This window comes from Gorilla gorilla, chromosome 17 (assembly GCF_029281585.2).
Source record: "Gorilla gorilla gorilla isolate KB3781 chromosome 17, NHGRI_mGorGor1-v2.1_pri, whole genome shotgun sequence".
NCBI lineage: Eukaryota > Metazoa > Chordata > Mammalia > Primates > Hominidae > Gorilla > Gorilla gorilla.
Genome location: NC_073241.2, coordinates 87,938,634 through 87,957,915, shown reverse-complemented (window position 1 = coordinate 87,957,915; position 19,282 = coordinate 87,938,634). Strand labels below are relative to the sequence as shown.

Below are 19,282 nucleotides of genomic sequence, written 5' to 3'. Positions count from 1 at the left end.
GGGTAGACACAGGAGTATATTGTCTGACAACAGGTAATGCAATTTGCTGAAAAGCTATCAGGCATTTCAAAATGGCTGATGTAAACATTTATCGAGTTGTTAAATAGATTTAAAAAAAAATTTAAGGCAAAAAGTCAGCCAAAAAAAATCCATCAATTAAATGCCACCACTGTCACATTACAATTTAATGAATTCATCTAAACTTTAAAAGCCTTGATTAAGGGTGTCAGTTACAGACATTTGGCAATCATTTAAAAATAGATAAAAGCAAGAACGGCATTTAGAGCTGCTTCTGCTCTAATTATTTTCTTTCCACAACCTTTTCCTTAAGTAAAGGTAGCCTTTATTTCTAAAGATTAATTAACCAGGAATGGTCATTCCAGAGATATGTGATATGTTTTATAACTCTATATCAACTAAGGACAAATTGAAGGAGTTTTTTGCTGTGTGGCTTCTGAATTGAAACCAAGGATGTTGTGGGTTACCTTCCGAATCAACAACTTCACAAATCCTGTATTAAAAAGCATGGATGGCCAATAACCATGTTCAGATCTTGGAAATCAGGACTTAAAACAAACTAAATGAACTTTAGCTCCCAAATATACATTGTCCTTTTTTTGTTTTGTTTTGTTTGTTTGTTTTTTGTTTTTAGATAGAGTTTTGCTCTTGTTGCCCAGGCTGGAGTACAATGTCTCGGTCTCAGCTCACTGCAACCTCCGCCTCCTGGGTTCAAGCGATTCTCCTGCCTCAGCCTCCCAAAGTAGGTGGGATTACGGGTGCCTGCCACCATGCCCAGCTAATTTTTTTGTATTTTTAGTTGAGATGGGATTTCACCATGTTGGCCAGGCTGGTCTTGAACTCCTGACCTCAGGTGATCCACCCGCCTCGGCCTCCCAAAGTGTTGGGATTACAGGCATGAGCCACCGCGCCTGGCCTACATTGTCTTTTTGATGTTTTTACCAAGCATTTAATCATAATTTTGGGAAGCTTTTAGGTAGGGCAGAGTTCCTATTGTCATTACCTGCCAAGTTTTTCTCTCCTCCAATTTCATGAGTTTTTAACAGCCTCCTGAACACTTGTGTGTAGGTATCAGCCCCTGTGATGAGGATGCAGTTGAGTTAGTATCTTACTCTGGATGGAGGTGGGAGAAGCAGGGGAGGTCCTGAGAAAGGCTTTGGAGTCAGATTTGGAATCGACTCCTAATTTTAGCATAACTTTTCAACCTGTTTGAACCCCAGTTTATTCATCTGTAAAATCTTAACAGTATTCACTTTAACAGGATTGATGGGGGATTAGATGAATAAATATACCTAAAGTATCTGTCGAATCATAGTTTCTCAAGAAAAGTTAGTTTTTCCCCTTAATTAAAAGCTTCTGTCTTTTTTTTTTGCTAAAACTTTAGAATACTACCATAAAATAAACTATATAAAGTAATAGAAACTATACATTATCTGCGTCAGTGCAATAATCAAACAAACATAACACAGACAATTAGAATCTTTGAGAAAAATTCTATACTTGGAAACAATGTGTTTGAAAACAAAATTAAAAAAAGATATTTTAGAATGTATCTACGATAAATAAGAAAAATTTTTTTTTACTAAAAATAGTTGATGGATAATTGATGCTTATTATCTAAAAGCAGAAGTACAGATTTATCAACATCCTCTGGGAATGCTTTTTAATACATATCATTACCATATTTAAATATGAGTGTTTGGGAATCCATAGTAATGAAAGGCCTGTGATCATGATGAAAACTATGAAAATGAAGGCACACGCCCAGCCTTTCCTCAAAGATTATAGTCGAGTCTTGCATTGAGAGAGGTGGGGGCGGGAGTGGAGGTGAAAACTCTTTGAAGTGGACTAGCCTTTGGAGGAGCTGAGCAGGGGCAGTAGCTTTGGGCCAACTCAGAAGAAGTGTAGTTTCCAGGATAGGGATCGCACTGTGGGCTAGAATTGCGCGGGGTCAGTGATAAAAGTACACAATGAATAGGGAGAAAGGCCAGTCAGGGATGGGAGGGAGCAGACGAGATTCACAAGCGGGCTTGTGGGCAAGCTCCCAAGAACTTTATCAGACATCTTTCTTGTTGTCCCTTGTTTTTACTGAGATACCCCACAGCTCTTTCCCAGGCCCATTGGAGTACCTAGATACATTCTTTGCTTCGGTTACAGACAGGTTCACAAGGAACCCAGGATACGTTACTCTGGGTTGAATGCTGCCAAAAAGAAAAACTGAAAATGCAAACATGTAAATCAACTTGGGAGAACGTAATCACGTCATCTTAGGGTTGGCGAAAACGAAAGAATAAACACCTGACCTACATCAAATAAAACATTTAAACATGTTTCAAGCCCTTATTGGGATTTCCGCCTATGTACACCCACCTGGCATGGGCCAAATAGACAAAACTGATCAGGAGACTTCAGACATCAGCTCGAAGAGACAGGCAGCAAGTTGAAGAGAAGCTCAATTCCGAGAGTTCAGTTCTGGTTACACTGCACCCTCCCTCTCAAGGGCCAGCCCTTCCACTCCTATCCTCATGTCCTGGCTGCACAGCTCACCTTGATTTTCACTTGATTTTCAATCCTGCTCTTAGATAACCAGGCCCCTGCTCTTAAACAGGCTCATTTGCTCCTCAACCCCTAGTTTAAGACCTTCCTGAGTCCAGCGGTTCTTAAACTTTCAAGTGCAACAGAATCTAAAGAGCTTGTTAAAATAAAGGTTGCTGGGCTCCACCCCCAGAGTTTCTGATTCTGAAGTTTCCAAGAATTTGCATTTCTTCCTTGTTCCCAGGTGATGCTGATGGCGTGGCCCAGGGGCCACTCTGAGAACCACTGCTGTAGCCATTTCTTCGGCCTGCAGTTCCTGAAGAAAACCTATTTGTGCTTATTCTTTTCAACCACCAAACTTTCCTTACTTCTCAGGGGGTGCCAGAGACACAGATACAGTGTGCCAGTGCTGTAAACATAAAAGGTTAACCCATCAGGTGCCCTGCAGGCAAGCAGTTTACAGTCTAGCTGCTGGGGGTGACACTGAGTGTGGGGACAATATGCTGAGGCTAATGGTCTCTAGTTTTTAGGGGGCTTTTTTTTTTTTCAGCTGAGGGTATCAGGGAAGCCTTCAAAGAGAAACCAGCATTTGAGCTAGGGGTTTGAAAACCTGGCGGGGTTTCTGAACAGATTGAGATGGAAAGTGCTCCTTCTATGTAAACGAAATCCAGAAAAGCAAACTAAAAACATGGAGGGCAGAAAGAGAAAGAATGAATATGAAAATCAGAAATGAGTGTGGTTGGGCTACGCTTTTCACACTTCTCCTCCCCCGCCTTCTTGATGATGAAAGAATTGTCAAGAGTTAGATGGTTTTGATTAAATCATTTAATCTTCAATCCATTACTTCTGTCGGTAACTTGGTTGTAACTTGATGTCCAACATAGAGATCTGGAATGGAGAGCCAAATGATAGGAATTTCAGGCACTGTGGGCCAGTAAGGAGAGGGTATGCCTTCTAGAAGCAACAAAGAAATCAACTTGGCTGGGCTTGGTGGCTCATGCCTGTAATTCCAGCATTTTGGGAGGCCAAGGTGGGTGGATCACTTGAGGTCGGGAGTTCGAGACCAGCTTGGCCAACATGGTGAAACCCTGCCTCTACTGAAAATACAAAATTAGCTGGGCATGCTGGCACACGCCTGTAATCCCAGCCACCTGAGAGGCTGAGGCAGGAGAATCGCTTGAACCCGGGAGGCAGAGGTTGCAGTGACCCGAAATCGTGCCATTGCACTCCAGCCTGGGCAACAAGAGTGAAACTCTGTCTCAAAAAAAGAAAGAAAGAAAGAAAGAAAGAAATCAACTCAAACTACTTAAATCAGTAACAGGGATTTATTGCTCATACCATGGAAGAGTCCAGGACTTTGGTCAGGACCCCGCTGTTTCCTGCATTTCTGGAAGCTCTGCTCATCTCTGTTTTGGTTTTATCAGGCCAGCTTTAGCACGGTCTCAAGATAGCTATTGGCCTTCGCTGAGGTTCACATGCTTTCCTTTTTCTGTGGATGACGGAGTGAACAACCTAAGCTTTGCACTGACTCGGTCACCTCTGAACTACTTTTTGGAGAGTGCCACATGTGATTGGCTTAAACTTTGGTTAATGACTCAATCAGTGACCAAGAGCACCACAGTTTAGACCAATCAGAGCCAACAAAGCAGGAAGGGTGAGGAATCGCCAGCCGAGTCCCCAGGCTGCTGAGTGATAGAAGAGGCTTGGTTAGGAGGACAAGCGAATGGCCACTTTAGGAGATTTTAGATATTTTGGAGAAAGGCCTCTGAAATCTTACCACTTCTTCCCTTAGTCATAAAGTTAGCCATGGGGAGCATTTATACTTTAAAGATTTAGGATATTACTGCTAAAGGTAAGCCAGGAAAAATTAAAAAAAAAAAATTAGGATGGCATGCTTTAAAGTTCAGCCCAGACAAGTTAAAATGTTCTTCCACAGAACAGTCCTGCCTCAGAAATGGAATGAACCAGCCAGGCACGGTGGCGTGAGCCACCTGTTATCCCAGAATTTTGGGAGGCCGAGATGGGAGGATCACTTGAGGTCAGGAGTTTGAGACCAGCCTGGCCAACATGGCAAAACTCTGTCTCTACTAAAAATACAAAAATTAGCCAGGCATGGTGGTGCATGCCTGTAATCCCAGCTACTCAGGAGGCTGAGGAGGGAGGATTGCTTGAGCCCAGGAGGCAGGGGTTGCAGTGAGCCGAGATTGTACCACTGCACTCCAGCGGGGTGAAAGAGGGAGACCCTATCTCAAAAGAAATAAAAACAAATGGAATGAACCGTTGGCTACAGTACTGCACCCTACGGCCCTTTTTATTGGATGTGATGTTCCTTATCTCTAAGGCACACTTTATTTACTAGAACAAGATTAAATAAAGAACCATTAAAAATCTTCTGTATTGGGAGTCTGAGGTGGGTGGGGGGATTGCTTGAGCCCAGGAGTATGAGAACAGCCTGGGCAACATAGTGGGACCCCATCTCTATTTAAAAAAATCTTCTGGAAATAAGGCAACTGGAGGCATTATATGAAAAGTGTTCCCCTAAGACACTCTGACTGGCTGGGTTGAAGGATGAGGGTAGAAGGTGGCAGAGATCAGACTACCACTCTCCTGCGAAACTTCCCTGTCCTCACACCACTGCTTTTTTCTGAATGGACTTGCTGACAGGTGGTTAGTTCAGCATAATAAGTTCCAGCTCAGTTAACTACACTCGGGCTCAGTTAACTACACTCAGGGTTGGTTTTATTTTTGTCGGGGGGCGGGGAGTGAGACAGAAGATAGCCTAAGATTTTCCAGGTTCTCTCCTATATTGTCTGATGCCAGAAATTCCACAGCATTTCACCTCTTGGTCACATTGAAAGTAAACATTCTCCCAAGAGGGATTAGTTGGAGTGGCTTTGGAGTTTTCATTACAGGGGAGTGAGGGTGGGAACATAAGGAGCCTGGGCAAATGTGGAGGATAAGAGGAAAACGAGCCAGAGAGGGGCTTTCTTTACGCGAAATGTTTGTGATGACATTGATGACACATTCCTAGACTGGACACAGCAGTCAGCCCATGACATTCAACTTCAAACCAAAGTGATTTTAATCAGTTAACTCAAGGAAGTGGGTCCGATTACAGCACTGTCACACTTTGTATGTTTATAGCACCATAAGTTCTCCTCTCTTCCCTGTCTTTACCCCAAGATAGGCAAGAGGATGTATCCTTTCAATGCAGTACACGGAAAATCAGAGTCAAGAAACCTGGACTCTGTCACTAACAACCTGTGTGACCTTGGAAATGTCACCTAACCTGTCTGTGTTTCAGGTGCGTTTTTCAGTTGTAAAATCAGGGGAGGTACTAAACTCTCACACAGGTTTTATTTATTTATGTATTTAATTATTTTTTTGAGACAGAGTCTTGCTGTGTTGGCCAGGCTGGAGTGCAATGGTGCGATCTCAGCTCACTATAACCTCCATCTCCCAGGCTCAAGCAATTCTCCTACCTCAGCCTCGCAAGTGGCTGGGATTACAGGTGTGTGCCACCACACCCGCCTAATTTTTGTATTTTTAGTAGAGATGGGGTTTCACCATGTTGGCCAGGCTGGTCTCGAACTCCTGACCTCAGGTGATCTGCCTGCCTCGGCCTCCCAAAATGCTGGGATTACAGGAGTGAGCCACTATTCCTGGCCTCGCACAGGTTTTATTTAACCTTGAGCTTTTTTTTTTTTTTTTAAGCCCTCTCATAAAGATTGGAAACTGCCATACATTTTAAAACAGCAGGGGAGAGGAGAGTCAGTGGAAAGACTCTTCCACCTAAAATAAATTCAAAACAAATCCAGAGGGAGCTGCTGCCAGCTCAGTATTCACCACGTCTATGTGACAAATTGTGCACCCAACACACTGTTGGGCACATGGAGGTGCTCACTATTAATATTGAAAAGTTAGCTTTTACTTGTTTATTAGGTAAGATACATAAATTCAAGGTATCCAGAAAGATATACAAAGACTATCACTGTCTCCAAATGGCATGCCTTCTTTCCACCCCCCACACTTAGGCCTCCTCCCAGGAGCAACCAAGCTACTGCTTTCTCGTGTATTTCTAGTCAATATATGTATAAACAAGCATATAAGATTCTTTTCTCCTCCTCCTCCTCCTTCTTCTTTGCCTATAGAAGTGATCACATTGGCCGGGCGCGGTGGCTCACGCCTGTAATCCCAGCACTTTGGGAGGCTGAGGCGGGCGGATCACGATGTCAGGAGATCGAGAGCATCCTGGCTAACACAGTGAAACCCTGTCTCTACTAAAAATACAAACAATTAGCCGGGCATTCTGGCGGGCGCCTGTAGTCCCAGCTACTCGGGAGGCTGAGGCAGGAGAATGGTGTGAACCTGGGAGGCGGAGCTTGCAGTGAGCCGAGATAGTGCCACTGCACTCCAGCCTGGGTGACAGAGCGAGACTCCGCCTCAAAAAAAAAAAAAAAAAAGTGATCACATTTCCTGCACTCTTATACATTGTTTATTTCATTTAATGTATCCCGGAGATTATTCCATATCAGTGCATTTTTTTTATTCCATTATCAGAGTCTCATTTTTTTTTTTTTTTGTTTTGAGACAGGGCCTTGCTCTGTTGTCCATACTGGAGTGCAGTGGTGCAATCACGGCTCACTGCAGCTTCAACCTCCCAGGCTCAAGCCATCCTCCTGCCTCAGCCTCCTGAGTAACTGGGACTACAGGCATGCGACACACCCGGCTAATTTTTGTATTTTTTGTAGAGATGGGGTTTCAGCATGTTGCCCAGGTGGATCTTGAACTCCTGGGCTCAAGCGATCCACCCACCTTGGCCTCCCAAAGTGCTGGGATTACACACGGGAGCCACCGTGCCGGGCCTGTCTCGTTCTTTTTAAATGTACATTGTTGTTAACAAGAAAAAAAGATTTCATTCTTTAGATATACAATAACCACATTCCTACTGATGGACATTTAGCTTTTGCTATCACAGGCAACGCCGCAGTGAATTTAGTAGGGGCTCATTAAATGTTTGTCTCCTTGCTCCTATTTTTAAAATTAACTTTATAAAGGCATATTTTGCATATCATATAATTCACCATTTCTAATTGCTAAATGCAATGATTTTTTTAAAAAAGCAAATCTACTAGGTTGGGCAATCATCACCATAGATTGGTTTTAGAAGATTGCCATCGCCCCCAGAAGATCCTTCAGGCACATTTATTACTAGCATTCTCCCCACTGCCCTCACCTCCAACCACCACTGATCTACTTTCTGTCTTTATAATTTCTATTGGACACTTCATATAAATGGAATTATATTGTATAATTCCATTTATTGTATGGTCTCTTGTGTATGGCTTCTTTCACTGAGCATACTGAGAATGTTTTTGAGGTTCATCTATGTCATACCATGTATCCATAGTTTTGTTTTGTTTGTTTTTTTGTTTTGAGAAGGAGCTTCGCTCTGTCGTCCAAGCTGGAGTGCAATGGCGTGATCTCGGCTCTCTGCAACCTCCACCTCCCGGGTTCAAGAACTTATCTTACCTCGGCCTCCCAAGTAGCTGAGATTTCATGCACCCGACACCATGCCTGGCTAATTTTTGTAGTTTTTATTAGAGACAGGTTTCACCATGTTGGCCTGGCTGGTCTCAAACTCCTGACCTCAGGTGATCTGCCCACCTCAGCCTCCCAAAGTGCTGGGATAACAGGTGTGAGCCACCGCGCCCCACCGTATCCATAGTTTGTTCTTTGTTATTGCTCAGTGGTATTCAATTGTATGGCTACGCCACATTTTGTCTACCCATTCACTAGTTGGACCGTTAGGTTATTTCCAATAGACATTTAGGTTGTTTCCAATTTTTGGCTATTATGAATAACCCTGCTAAGAACAGTTGTGTGCGAGTCTTTGTGTGAATATACATTTTCATTTCTCTTGGGAAGATAACTCGGAGTGGAATTGCTGGGTCATTTGGTAAATTTATGTTTAACTTTGAAACACATTTCCCGTTTAGAAAAAAACAAAAAGTGCAGCTTGCTGCCAGCACTCAATCTTACATAAACACACTCTTTGAGGCTGAAACAAATTTGGCTGATTTTCAATGTGAAAATAAAATATAAAAACTGTTTTTGGAGTTATTTCTAAACATAATTTATCTCTAATTCTAATGTAACAGAAATGTATGTAATATTACATTAGGATTGGAGACAACAGTATTCTCGGGGCAAACGGGAAATGGATTAAGAAACTGCTAAAGTGTTTTCCAAACTGTCTGTACCACTTTTACATTCTCACCAGCAATGAATGAGGGTTCTTGTTCTTTTCCACATCCCCACGAATATTCCACTCCAGCGAATCTGGACTCACGTTTCAGCTCTGCCACTTGCAGGCTGTGAGAAGTTATGCTTCTTACACCAACCTTTAGAAGTGACTGAAGCTTCCAAGTCATTAGCTGGGAAATAGCAAAGAACACCCACCAGACAAGTTCACTGTGAAGATGAAATACGATCTTGTCTGTGAAGTGCCCAGCCTTGGGGCTGACACACAGTAGGCACCTGAAATGTGTTAAGTGTCTCTCCCGACATGGTCTGCTTCCTCCCCACGCAATTTACAGAAACCATCTTTGGATAAGTTTCCCTAACTAACACGGGACTGGGTATTAGGTGACAGAGGGTGTGATGTCCAAATCTACAGTAACTGAGATGGCAAATTCAGGAAGACAATTGCCATTGGATTAGGCTGGGTAATCAGAACTAATCCCTCCTGTCCCCACTGAGTAGGAGCCCGGACTGCTGGCTTTCCTGCCAGCTCCACAAGAGCCGGTTACCTGTGGTCTGCTTGTGAGCTGTGACCTCTTCCCTGATCCTTTCAGCTGACAGCAAGCTTTCTGGTGACAGCAGCCATGCGACTTGCTGACTATTGAGGGTAGGGGAAGGGGGATGCAGATTGCAGGGGTGCAGGGGGAAGGGGGATGCAGATTAGTCAAAACGACATCACTTGAGTGTTTTAAATGTTCAAATAACGCTCCTATAGCCTTTGTTCTGCAACAATTTGAGAGAAATACATTATTTTTTAATCTTGCCAATGTTAAACCCAAAGCCACTGGCAGCGGCTAACACTTACATAGTACTTACTTTATATACTATTCAGAAGAGCATTACATAGACTGACTCAAATTCCATAATGGTCAAATGAATAGATACTGCCATTATCTTAGTTTTATAGAAGAAGTGACTGAGGCAGAGAGATGATCAGCTATTGAGTGGCAGAGCTGAGGTTTGAGCCTAGGGAGCAGGTACAGGAATCCATGCCCCACATCATCACATCACTCTGCTACCTGTTAAAGGTCCTGCCCATTTTAGAGTAGCTATTAAAATGTGATATGTAGGCCAGGCGGGGTGGCTCACGCCTGTAATCCCAGCACATTGGGAGGCCGAGGCGGGTGGATCATCTGAGGTCAGGAGTTCGAGACCAGCCTGGCCAACATGGTGAAACCCCGTCTCTACTAAAAATACAAAAAATTAGCCAGGCATGGTGGCTTGTGCCTGTAATCCCAGCTACTCAGGAGGCTGAGGCAGGAGAGTCACTTGAACCTGGGAGGTGGAGGTTGCCATGACCCGAGATCATGCCATTGCACTCCAGCCTGGGCAACAAGAGCAAAACTCCATCTCAAAAAAATATATATATTTTTAATGTGATATGTGAACAGTCTTCTCTCTGGTAATTCTATTTCTTGGCATTTAGGCTAGACACCAGTTATGTGTCTAAGGAAGCATGTACTAGGATGTCATTGGAAGTCTGAAACACTCCAGCCAAGTTATACATCAATACCAGAGCAAATGGGTTAAGTGGGATATTGCCATACTATGGAATACTAATATTTAGCAGCTTTCAAAAACTGATAGAGAGCCTTATGGATTGGGTTGACACTGTAAGATTGCCAAAACTTATTATTAAGCAAAATAAGCCAACTGTCAACAAAGCATGTACCATACATACCAAAATACATATATACCATTCATGCCATACATACAACAAAATTATCATATATTTAGATGATTATATGTGTAATGAACAGAAAAAAATGCCTAAAAGGATACCAGATTCTTCCTCTTGGTAGAGAACTGAGATGGAGATGATGCCTCTGGGAGACTTTACCTTTATATGTATTTTTAAGAACATAAATGTATCCACTTAGGATCAGTATAATTAAAGGTAAATAAAATTTTTAAAAAGAAAGAAGTTGGCTGGGCACAGTAGTTCACGCCTGTAATCCCAGCACTTTGGGAGGCCGAGGTGGGCAGGTCGCTTGAGGCCAGGAGTTTGAGACCAGCCTGGCCAACATGGTGAAACCCCGTCTCCACTAAAAATACAAAAATTAGCCTGGCGTGGTGGTGCACGCCTGTAATCCCAGCTACTCAGGAGGCTGAGGCAGGAGAATCGCTTGAACCCGGGAGGTGGAGGATGCAGTGGGCTGAGATCGTGCCATTGCACTCTAGCCTGGGCGACATAGTGAGACTCTCTCAATAAATAAATAAATAAATTCAAATACAAATACAAAGAAACTTGCCACAATCCACTGTTTAGGGAAAATCTCTCTCAAACTGTTTTTTCTCTGCTCTCCCACCACCACAACAACAATCATCAACACAGAAGAAGAGGAAGACTTCCGTGACCAAAGTTGTGGTGGATTTACCCCATACGCCAAGCTGCAGACACAGGTGGGGTGTTCTTGGATTCAGTTCTGACACTGTCTACCTGGAGATAGTGTCAGATCCCACAGGTTGTGGGCCCAGTCCCCAAGGCTACTCCTCACCCACCCCCCAAGCCCCCGGAACACCAGCTGCAAGTCAAGGCTTCTGGAACTTCTGACTGACTGGCTTCAAGTTGGGGTTCCCATGAGCACCTCTTGGGGTTAATTTGCCAGAGTGGCTCACAGAACTCAGGGAAACACATTTACTGGTTTATTACAAAGGGTATTTTAAGGATACAAGTAAACAGCCAGATGTAGAGATCCATAGGCGATTTTGCAGAGATCCATAGGTGATTTGCAAGAGCTTCTGTCCCCATGGAGTTGGGATGTGCCACCCTCCCAGTGTGTGGATGAGTTCTTCACCTCCTGTCAGCCTCCACATGTTCAGCTCTCTGGAAGCTCCCCAAACCCTGTCCTTTTGGGTTTTTATGGAGGCTTCGCTACATAGGCACGATTGACAACCATGTAGAAATGTGATTGGACATAAAGCACCTGATCTGAACCCAGCAAGGCCTGTCTGTTCAGACTTTTCTTGGCATTCGTTTCTCTGTGTGGCATTCTTTCCTTTAGAGTAAGAGGCAGGAATGAGGGTCTTTTGGAATAAGGGCCTTTTGACCACAGAGTCCTGCCTTGGACAGGTAAAAGAAGGATAGAAGGTCAGAGAGAGAGATTCTGTTTCCCAAGGCCAAAAGTGCCCCAACATTATAACAAGGACTATGGGAGCTAGGAGCCAGGAACTGTGGATGGAAACCAATAAATATACAGATATATCATAACACCATAACCACACAGCAAAAAAAGAAAAGAAAAAAGGCAAATCCAGCATTCTTTCCAATTAACACATTGTTTTCCCAAGGTCATCTGTGAAGCCTACCACAAACTCCTCCACTAATACCAATAATTCAATATTGATTGTTCATCTCTAGCAGAGAATGACAAATCTGTCATCAAGGGTTCTCACCTTCAGAGAAGCCACGAAACACGAGCCACAGCCTGACTTAACTGTCCTTTTCCTCTCCAGAGTACAGTCAGTGCTCTGTGGCTCAGATATGTGGTCACTAAACTGACTATGTGAGTCAAATAGTGTGTGTTTGTCAGTATTTTCACATGTGGGACAACACTGTCAGGAAGTCATCACCTGGGGAGGAGTCACAGATGACACAGAAGCTCCTCAACGTCAGCCCAGCTCTTGACAGCTGGATTTATCCTTTCCTCCTTCTCCATCCATAGCAGTGATCTCCAGGAATGAGAATGGAAGGTCATGTCCTGTAAATTACTATTGCAGGTGACAATTACACCCAGAGACATTTTTACACATTAGTTGGTATATCACTTTAAAAAAGAATCATTGTGGTAACCCACAGCAGAAAAGGAAACTGATGAAACAAGTGAACTCTTTCCTTATACTACGCTGATTACCATTATGAAAACTAATTATGTAACAGATATTTACAAGGCAATTGACATACATTATCCTAATCCTTAGACTATTATCATTGCCTCCTTTTACAGATGAGAAGGTAGGCTCAATGCCTTGCCTTATAATTGGCAGAGCTGGATGTAGATTTGTTCCTGGCAGGTGGCAAAGCCTGCATTGTGTTCACAGTTCTATGGGGCCTCCTGGTCAGGAGGGTGTTTTCTTGCTATGAGAGCTGCCCTGACCGCCACTGCCCCCCTCCATTTGAGTAACTTCCCTAGGAATATGAAGAGTGGGATAGTCATCCCTCTGTCTCAACAGTTGCTTCTAAAAAGCATTGCTGATTGGCCACAAAAAAGAATGAAGTACTGATACAGGTGACAACATGGTCAAACCCCAAAAACACTGTGTTAAGTGAAAGCTTCTATTTATATAAAATGTCCAGAATAGGCCGGGCTCTGTGTCTTCTGCCTATAATCCTAGCATTTTGGGAAGCCAGGTGGGAGGATTGCTTGAGCCCAGGCATTCAAGACTAGCCTGGGCAATGTAGTGAGACCCTGTCCCTACAAAAAAAAAAAAATCCATAATAGACAAATACATACAGACAGAAAGTAGATTAGTGATTGCCTCTGGCTGTGTGTGTTGGAGGGGAGGGTGGAAATGGGGAGATGAGGAGGTAAAAGGGGTGTAGGGATTCATTCTAGGGTAATGAGAATGCTCTAAAATGGATTGTGGTGATGGTTGCACAATTCTGAATATAGTGAAAGCCACTGAATTGTACATCTTAAATGAGTAAATTGTGTATGGTATGGTAATTATATCTCATTAAGGCTGTAAAAGAGCTGGGCATGGAGGCTCAAGCCTCTAGTCCCCACTACTCAGGAGGCTGAGGTGGGAGGATGGCTTGAGCCCAGGAATTCAAGACCAGCCTTGGGCTGGTGTTAAATCTGGTTTTTAAAAAATACCAATTGATATCCATTCCTTAACCACCAAATGTACTTGTAACCTAATCTGGAATGGAGGTATCTATTTGCTATCTAGCAGATGAAATTTTTTCCTGTGCTGTGCAACTAATTTGCCATTATGCTGAGAGGGGCTTACTATGCTCTGAAATACCACATGTATGAACCGGAGCCCCATGTCGTCCAGCCTCTGCACAGCTACATTTAAGAAGTTCTATAACCAAAAATAATTGGAAATGTAAGTCATTTGTTAGAGAATGTCAAAAGGACCCAATTCACAATCACAATGCACAGTTTCTGAAAAATCTTCAGTTCAGCCTCTCTTGCTCAGTCTTCCATACCTGTTCCAGCAGGTATGTCTCTCAAACCTCTCTCCCATCTCATGTGTTCTGCCCCACGCCCAAGCAGTTTTCTCTCTTTTCAGTGCCACCATATCACTTCTTCAACATTACGGCTCTTTCCACCCATCATGTGAGTTAATTTAACTTCAGGTTTAAGCACAAAGTTGCTTCCTGCACACACTCTCCCTGAGGAAGGGAAGGCAGTGTATTCCCCTTAATTAATTTATTTTTTAACCCTGATATTTACAGAGTGTAGGTGCTTTATGGAGGGGCAGTTTGGGAACACTTTTTGGGAAATACAGTTCACACCATATTTCTAAACAGAACATCTTGAGATTAAGGAAATGCTGTGGGAACTTCCAAAGTAGCAGGAGTGATCTCAAAAGAAAGCACTAGAGGCATTTGTGAGCAGAATGCTCCAAGGGCAGCATCCACCAAGCAAGGTAGGCCTCATGGGCCAAGATCTGTGTCTTCACACAGGGCCCTGAGCCCAGAAGGGTGCCGTCTTTTTATTTTATTATTATTATTATTATTATTTGAGATGGAGTCTGGCTCTGTCGCCCAGGCTGGAGTGCGGTGGCGTGATCTCGGCTCACCACAACCTCTGCCTCCCAGGTCCCGGTTCAAGCAATTCTCCTGCCTCAGCCTCCTGAGTAGCTGGGATTATAGGAACGAGTCACCATGCCCAGCTAATTTTTGTATTTTCAGTACAGACAGGGTTTCACCATGTTGGCCAGGATGGTCTTGAACTCCTGACCTTGTGATCCACCCACCTCAGCCTCCCAAAGTGCTGGGATGAGAGGCATGAGCCACCATGCCGGGCCGGGTGCCGTCTTTGGTTTAATGCTCTGCTGTCACCATCTTAAAATCCTTAATCCTGTTTGCACAAAGAACCCCTCATTTTCATCTTGAACCGGGCCCTGCAAATTATGTTGCTCATCCTGCTACTACGGCAAGGGTCCTCAAACATCATTGGCCCTGAACTCAGGTTCCTTTTCCCTCTACTCACTTCTGCTCATCAGGAGATTTTTTAGGTGTTGGTGAGACCTTGAACTGTCCTCGGGGAACTTGTCTCTGACAACTCGTCTCTCAGGGTATCTGAGACAATCTGGAAAAGTGGGAGGAAATAGGGAAGAACTGTTTCTAAATGGGTAAGAAGCTGCTACTGACACTCATATGGAAAGGGGTGTCCCTTTGGCAATACAGCTGTGGCTGCTTTAATTTGGCCTCTCCTACCAAGAGCTTAGCTCAGGTGTCTGCTTTGGGGCCCTCAGCATCCCTGGATTCAGGATTTGCAGTTCCTAACCGCCCCTTCCCTGTTCAGGCTAACCACACTGCAGTGTGGTTCTTTTCTTTGTCTGAGCTCTGTGGTGTGGGAGAACAGCCTGCCATTGTGAAGAAGTGGACGCTACTGTGTAGACAGAACTAAATGCGCTTTCTAAGCTCAGGGCTCCACAAAGGAGAGGTCTGGCCAAGTGAAGCCAGCTTGTATCTGCCGGTAGCGGTAGCGTGGAAAGGAAAGGGTTCTCTGGATTCAGACCAACCTGCGCCCTCAGGGCTGGCTCATACTTGTGCAAGCTGTGCCCTGCAAAGCTCCAGTGGTGTCTTACACATTGAAAGTGTCAGCCTGCACAGCCCTGAAGGACAGCCCCAAGGTGGCTGCCGCTTGAGCTGTGTGATCTTAAGCAAGTTGTTGAACCTCTCTGAGTCTCAGGTTCCACCTCTGTAAAATGTAGGAGACATTAGTAACTATCCTTTAAGTAGCTTCAAAGAGATTAAGTGAAATAATATATCTGGTGACTAATCAAGTGTTTAGTGCCTGCCTTCCCCTAGGGCACCCACCTGGTGCTCAGAAGGAGCAGTCATATCCTAATTTCAAAATATCTCCTCCCTGGACATCATTTCAACACAACTGACATGTTTTTTGGAGGCAAAGACATATGCACACTTTTTTGAGCACAGTGTGAAAAGACTTTAAGAAGAGAAAGGAGGAGGAATGAGAGGAGGTGGCACTAACCATAGCCTCATGGGATGCTTCCCTCTCCATTGGAGCTCTGGCTGCTCTGGGGTCTGCCCAGGACAATAGGATTCGTGGTTCTCAATCAGGGCACCCCCCCATCCCCCTGCAGTGTCTGCAGACATTTTTGATTGTCACACATGGAGGGGTGGGGGTGCTATTGGCATCTGGTGGGTAGAGGCCAGGGATGCGGCTAAATATACTGCAATGCACAGGACATCCCCGAAATACAGAAGGATCCAGCCCACCTACAAGCAGCAACAAGGCCTGGAAAGGCTGCCCAGAGACCTTCAGTCTGCCCACCCGCCAGCGTGCAGTGAGCTGCCAGGGCGGCACCCTGTGGTTTCTGGAATTCCTAAGAAGGCCAGAGAAATCCCAGAACAAATGGTGATGTCGGGATTTTTTTTTTTTCAGATTCGGTGCGGCATGAAAGGATGACAGATTCCGAAGGGCCCCAGAGGCCCCCACTGTGTTTTTTATCTACGTTGCTTTCCCAGAAGGTTCCTGAGAAGTCAGACGCTGTGCTTCGCTGCATAATATCTGGTAACCATCACTAGACTAGCTAATCACCCTCTAAAATCTCCCTGCATACCAGGTTTCTTGGCTCACAAAGGCATTACTAAAACATCGTTTGGGAAAATTACCTTGGAAGTTTTTTTTTTCTGTGTAATCAATGAAGCAACTCCATCCTCTATGATTTGTTTCTAAAAGATTTCTTTGAGTGACTTCCTGGACACGATTTAGCGATCTTTACTTCACCTTGTGGTTCTGGGTTAGGCAACTCTCACACTGGTTATTTTTTTCAGATAATCCACTCTTAATTTTCTTTCTTTCTTGGGTGTCCTTAACCATAGTTTAAATTCATGGAGCACAGAGGAATGGCATGAATCACTTCTTTTTGGTAAATTGATGGAACTCTTCTGTTATTCTTTAATTGATTTTTTTTTTTTTTTTTTTTTTGAGATGGAGTCTCTCTCTGTCGCCCAGGCTGGAGTGCAGTGGTGTGATCTCGGCTCACTGCCACCCCCGCCTCCCGGGTTCAAGCTATTCTCCTGCCTCAGCCTCCCGAGTAGCTGGGAATAGAGGCACGCGCCACTGCACCTGGCTAATTTGTTATTTTTATTTTTATTTATTTATTTTTTTTTGAGACAGAGTCTTGCTCTGTTGCCAGGCTGGAGTGCAATGGCACGATCTCGGCTCACTGCAACCTCCGCCTCTTGGTTTCAAGCAATTCTCCCACCTCAGCCTCCCAAGTAGCTGAGATTACAGGCACCCGCCACTACATCCGGCTAATTTTTTTATTTTAGTAGAGATGGGGTTTCACCATGTTGGTCAGGCTGGTCTCGAACTCCTGACCTCAGGTGATCTCCTGCCTCAGCCTTCCAAAGTGCTGGGATTACAGTGAGCCACTGCGGTGGGCTCGCCTGGCTAATTTTTATATTTTTAATAGAGACAGGGGGTTGTCTCACCATGTTGGCCAGGATGGTCTCGATCTCTTGACCTCATGATCTGCCTGCCTTGGCCTCCCAAAGTGCTGGAATTACAGGCGTGAGTCACCGTGCCTGGCCCTAATTGATATCTTAAAACTGGCTAAATTAGTCTTTCCTCTGCACGCCTTCTTCAGGGATGCTAATAAGAAGTGAAAATCTTAAAATGGAGGCAATGGGTGACCAGTGGAGAAAAAGGAGGTGACTGGGATTCCCCCTAGATTGGTGAATAAAGAACTCAGAATTGATCAAGTATGGGTACTCCCAATGGTAAAAGGATTTATCATTAAAAGAACATAGACATAAAACAATTGGGTAGGGAAGTGATATCTTGTACCTGATGGATGGTTCTCTTTTCTTTTTTGGATTATGTCTCTACCCTTGAAAACATGAAGGTGCCAATGGTGTTTCTTGAGGGCAGACAGAAAACTCTTCTCCTCTTGCTCTTTTTTTTTTTTTTTTTTTTTTGAGACAGGGTCTCTTGCTCTGTTGCCCAGGCCGGAGTGCAGTGGCACAATCTCAGCTCACTGCAACCTCCACCTCCCAGGTTCAAGCAATTCTCATGCCTCAGCCTCCCAAGTGGCTGGGATTCCAGATGCACACCACCATGCCCAGCTCATTTTTGTATTTTTAGTAGAATGGGGTTTCGCTATGTCGGCCAGGTTGGTCTCTGATCCCATTTTTCTAAGTCCAGAGAGGAGAGGGGTGAGCCTCAGAAACGGCTGCCTTTCGCTAGCAGAAGTTGTCATAAAACCTCGATTTCAGCCTGGAGTTGCAGTGTAGAACTGTGCGCTCAGCCTCTCCAAGCCCAGGCTTCTGTCTCCGTGATGGTCTATCGTCATTCAGACAGACAGAACAGTGCAAGCTGACCTTGAGTCTTCAGAGCAGAGCCCTCGTGTGTTTGGACATGCCCTGAACTTGGCTGTGGTCCCCTCGCCCAGATACTTCTGAAATGTTTAGGAGGTGGCTCTCAATGTATGACCCACAGTAGGTTCCAAAAACAAGGGGAGGACTTTCAGGTGAGGTTTCCAGCAAGTGGCAGGAGAAAAGAGAACCACCCACAAGATACCAGATACCACTTCCCTATGCAAGTCTCATTTCTGGCTGATTGTTCAGATCTATACTGCACAGGGGAAAAAAACAGTCAGCCATTAGGAAACTGGGAGAAATCAATCAGCCCTCATCAGCCTGAATGAAAAACTGGAATCCAAGAGATCAGAATGAGTTCCCAGGCCCAGCTCATGAACATTTTATGTATTTTCTTCAAAACAGCCACATACCCACAAAAAGGAGGAATTAACTGCTTCCTATAAAGAAGTGTGATGAAACAGTCTTAAAGGAGGACACAGGGTTGACAAGAACAGGCAGAAATGAATTATGATCAGAAACCCCTTGATGGTTTTTCAGGGAAGCCCATTTTTTGGTGTCTTTTTATAGGCAAATGCCTGTAAGAGGCTCAGCCACGCAGCTGCTGGAGGATTTATCCTTGCATGCAGGTCTATCTGTTCCAAGCCCCAGGGTAACTACTCAGGCGTTTACCTGAAGGAGAAGGCAGGGAGGAAAAATCCACAGTTGCCAAAAAAGCACATTCATGGCATGAGCACAGCGGCAGCCTAGCTGGGAGACACAGGGAGGGAGGGAGGGAGGGAGACTCAGCATTTTCAGGTCCTGCTCATGGTGCAGGTGCAGGTCTAACAGACTTTTTCTTCCCTCTGTACTTCGTTCGTCTTTCCTCTTTCTATAGAGTTCCTTTTTTTCTTTTTCTTT

At 44.4% G+C, this 19,282-nt stretch overlaps 1 protein-coding gene and 1 long non-coding RNA gene across 6 annotated transcripts in view; one reads left to right on the top strand and one right to left on the bottom strand.

The window, feature by feature from the left end:
• Nucleotides 1-19,282, top strand: part of ALPK2 (alpha kinase 2) — a 146,573-nt gene that overhangs the window by 941 nt on the left and 126,350 nt on the right. For all 5 annotated transcript variants that reach the window (XM_019014169.4, XM_063699252.1, XM_063699253.1 and 2 more), the window contains exon 2: nt 16,443-16,571. In XM_019014169.4, the coding sequence (XP_018869714.3) occupies nt 16,463-16,571 (109 nt within the window). In that variant the 5' untranslated portion in view covers nt 16,443-16,462. The remainder of the gene's footprint in view (nt 1-16,442; nt 16,572-19,282) is intronic.
• Nucleotides 1-19,282, bottom strand: part of LOC129528293 (uncharacterized) — a 110,106-nt gene that overhangs the window by 34,937 nt on the left and 55,887 nt on the right. The window lies entirely within an intron of this gene.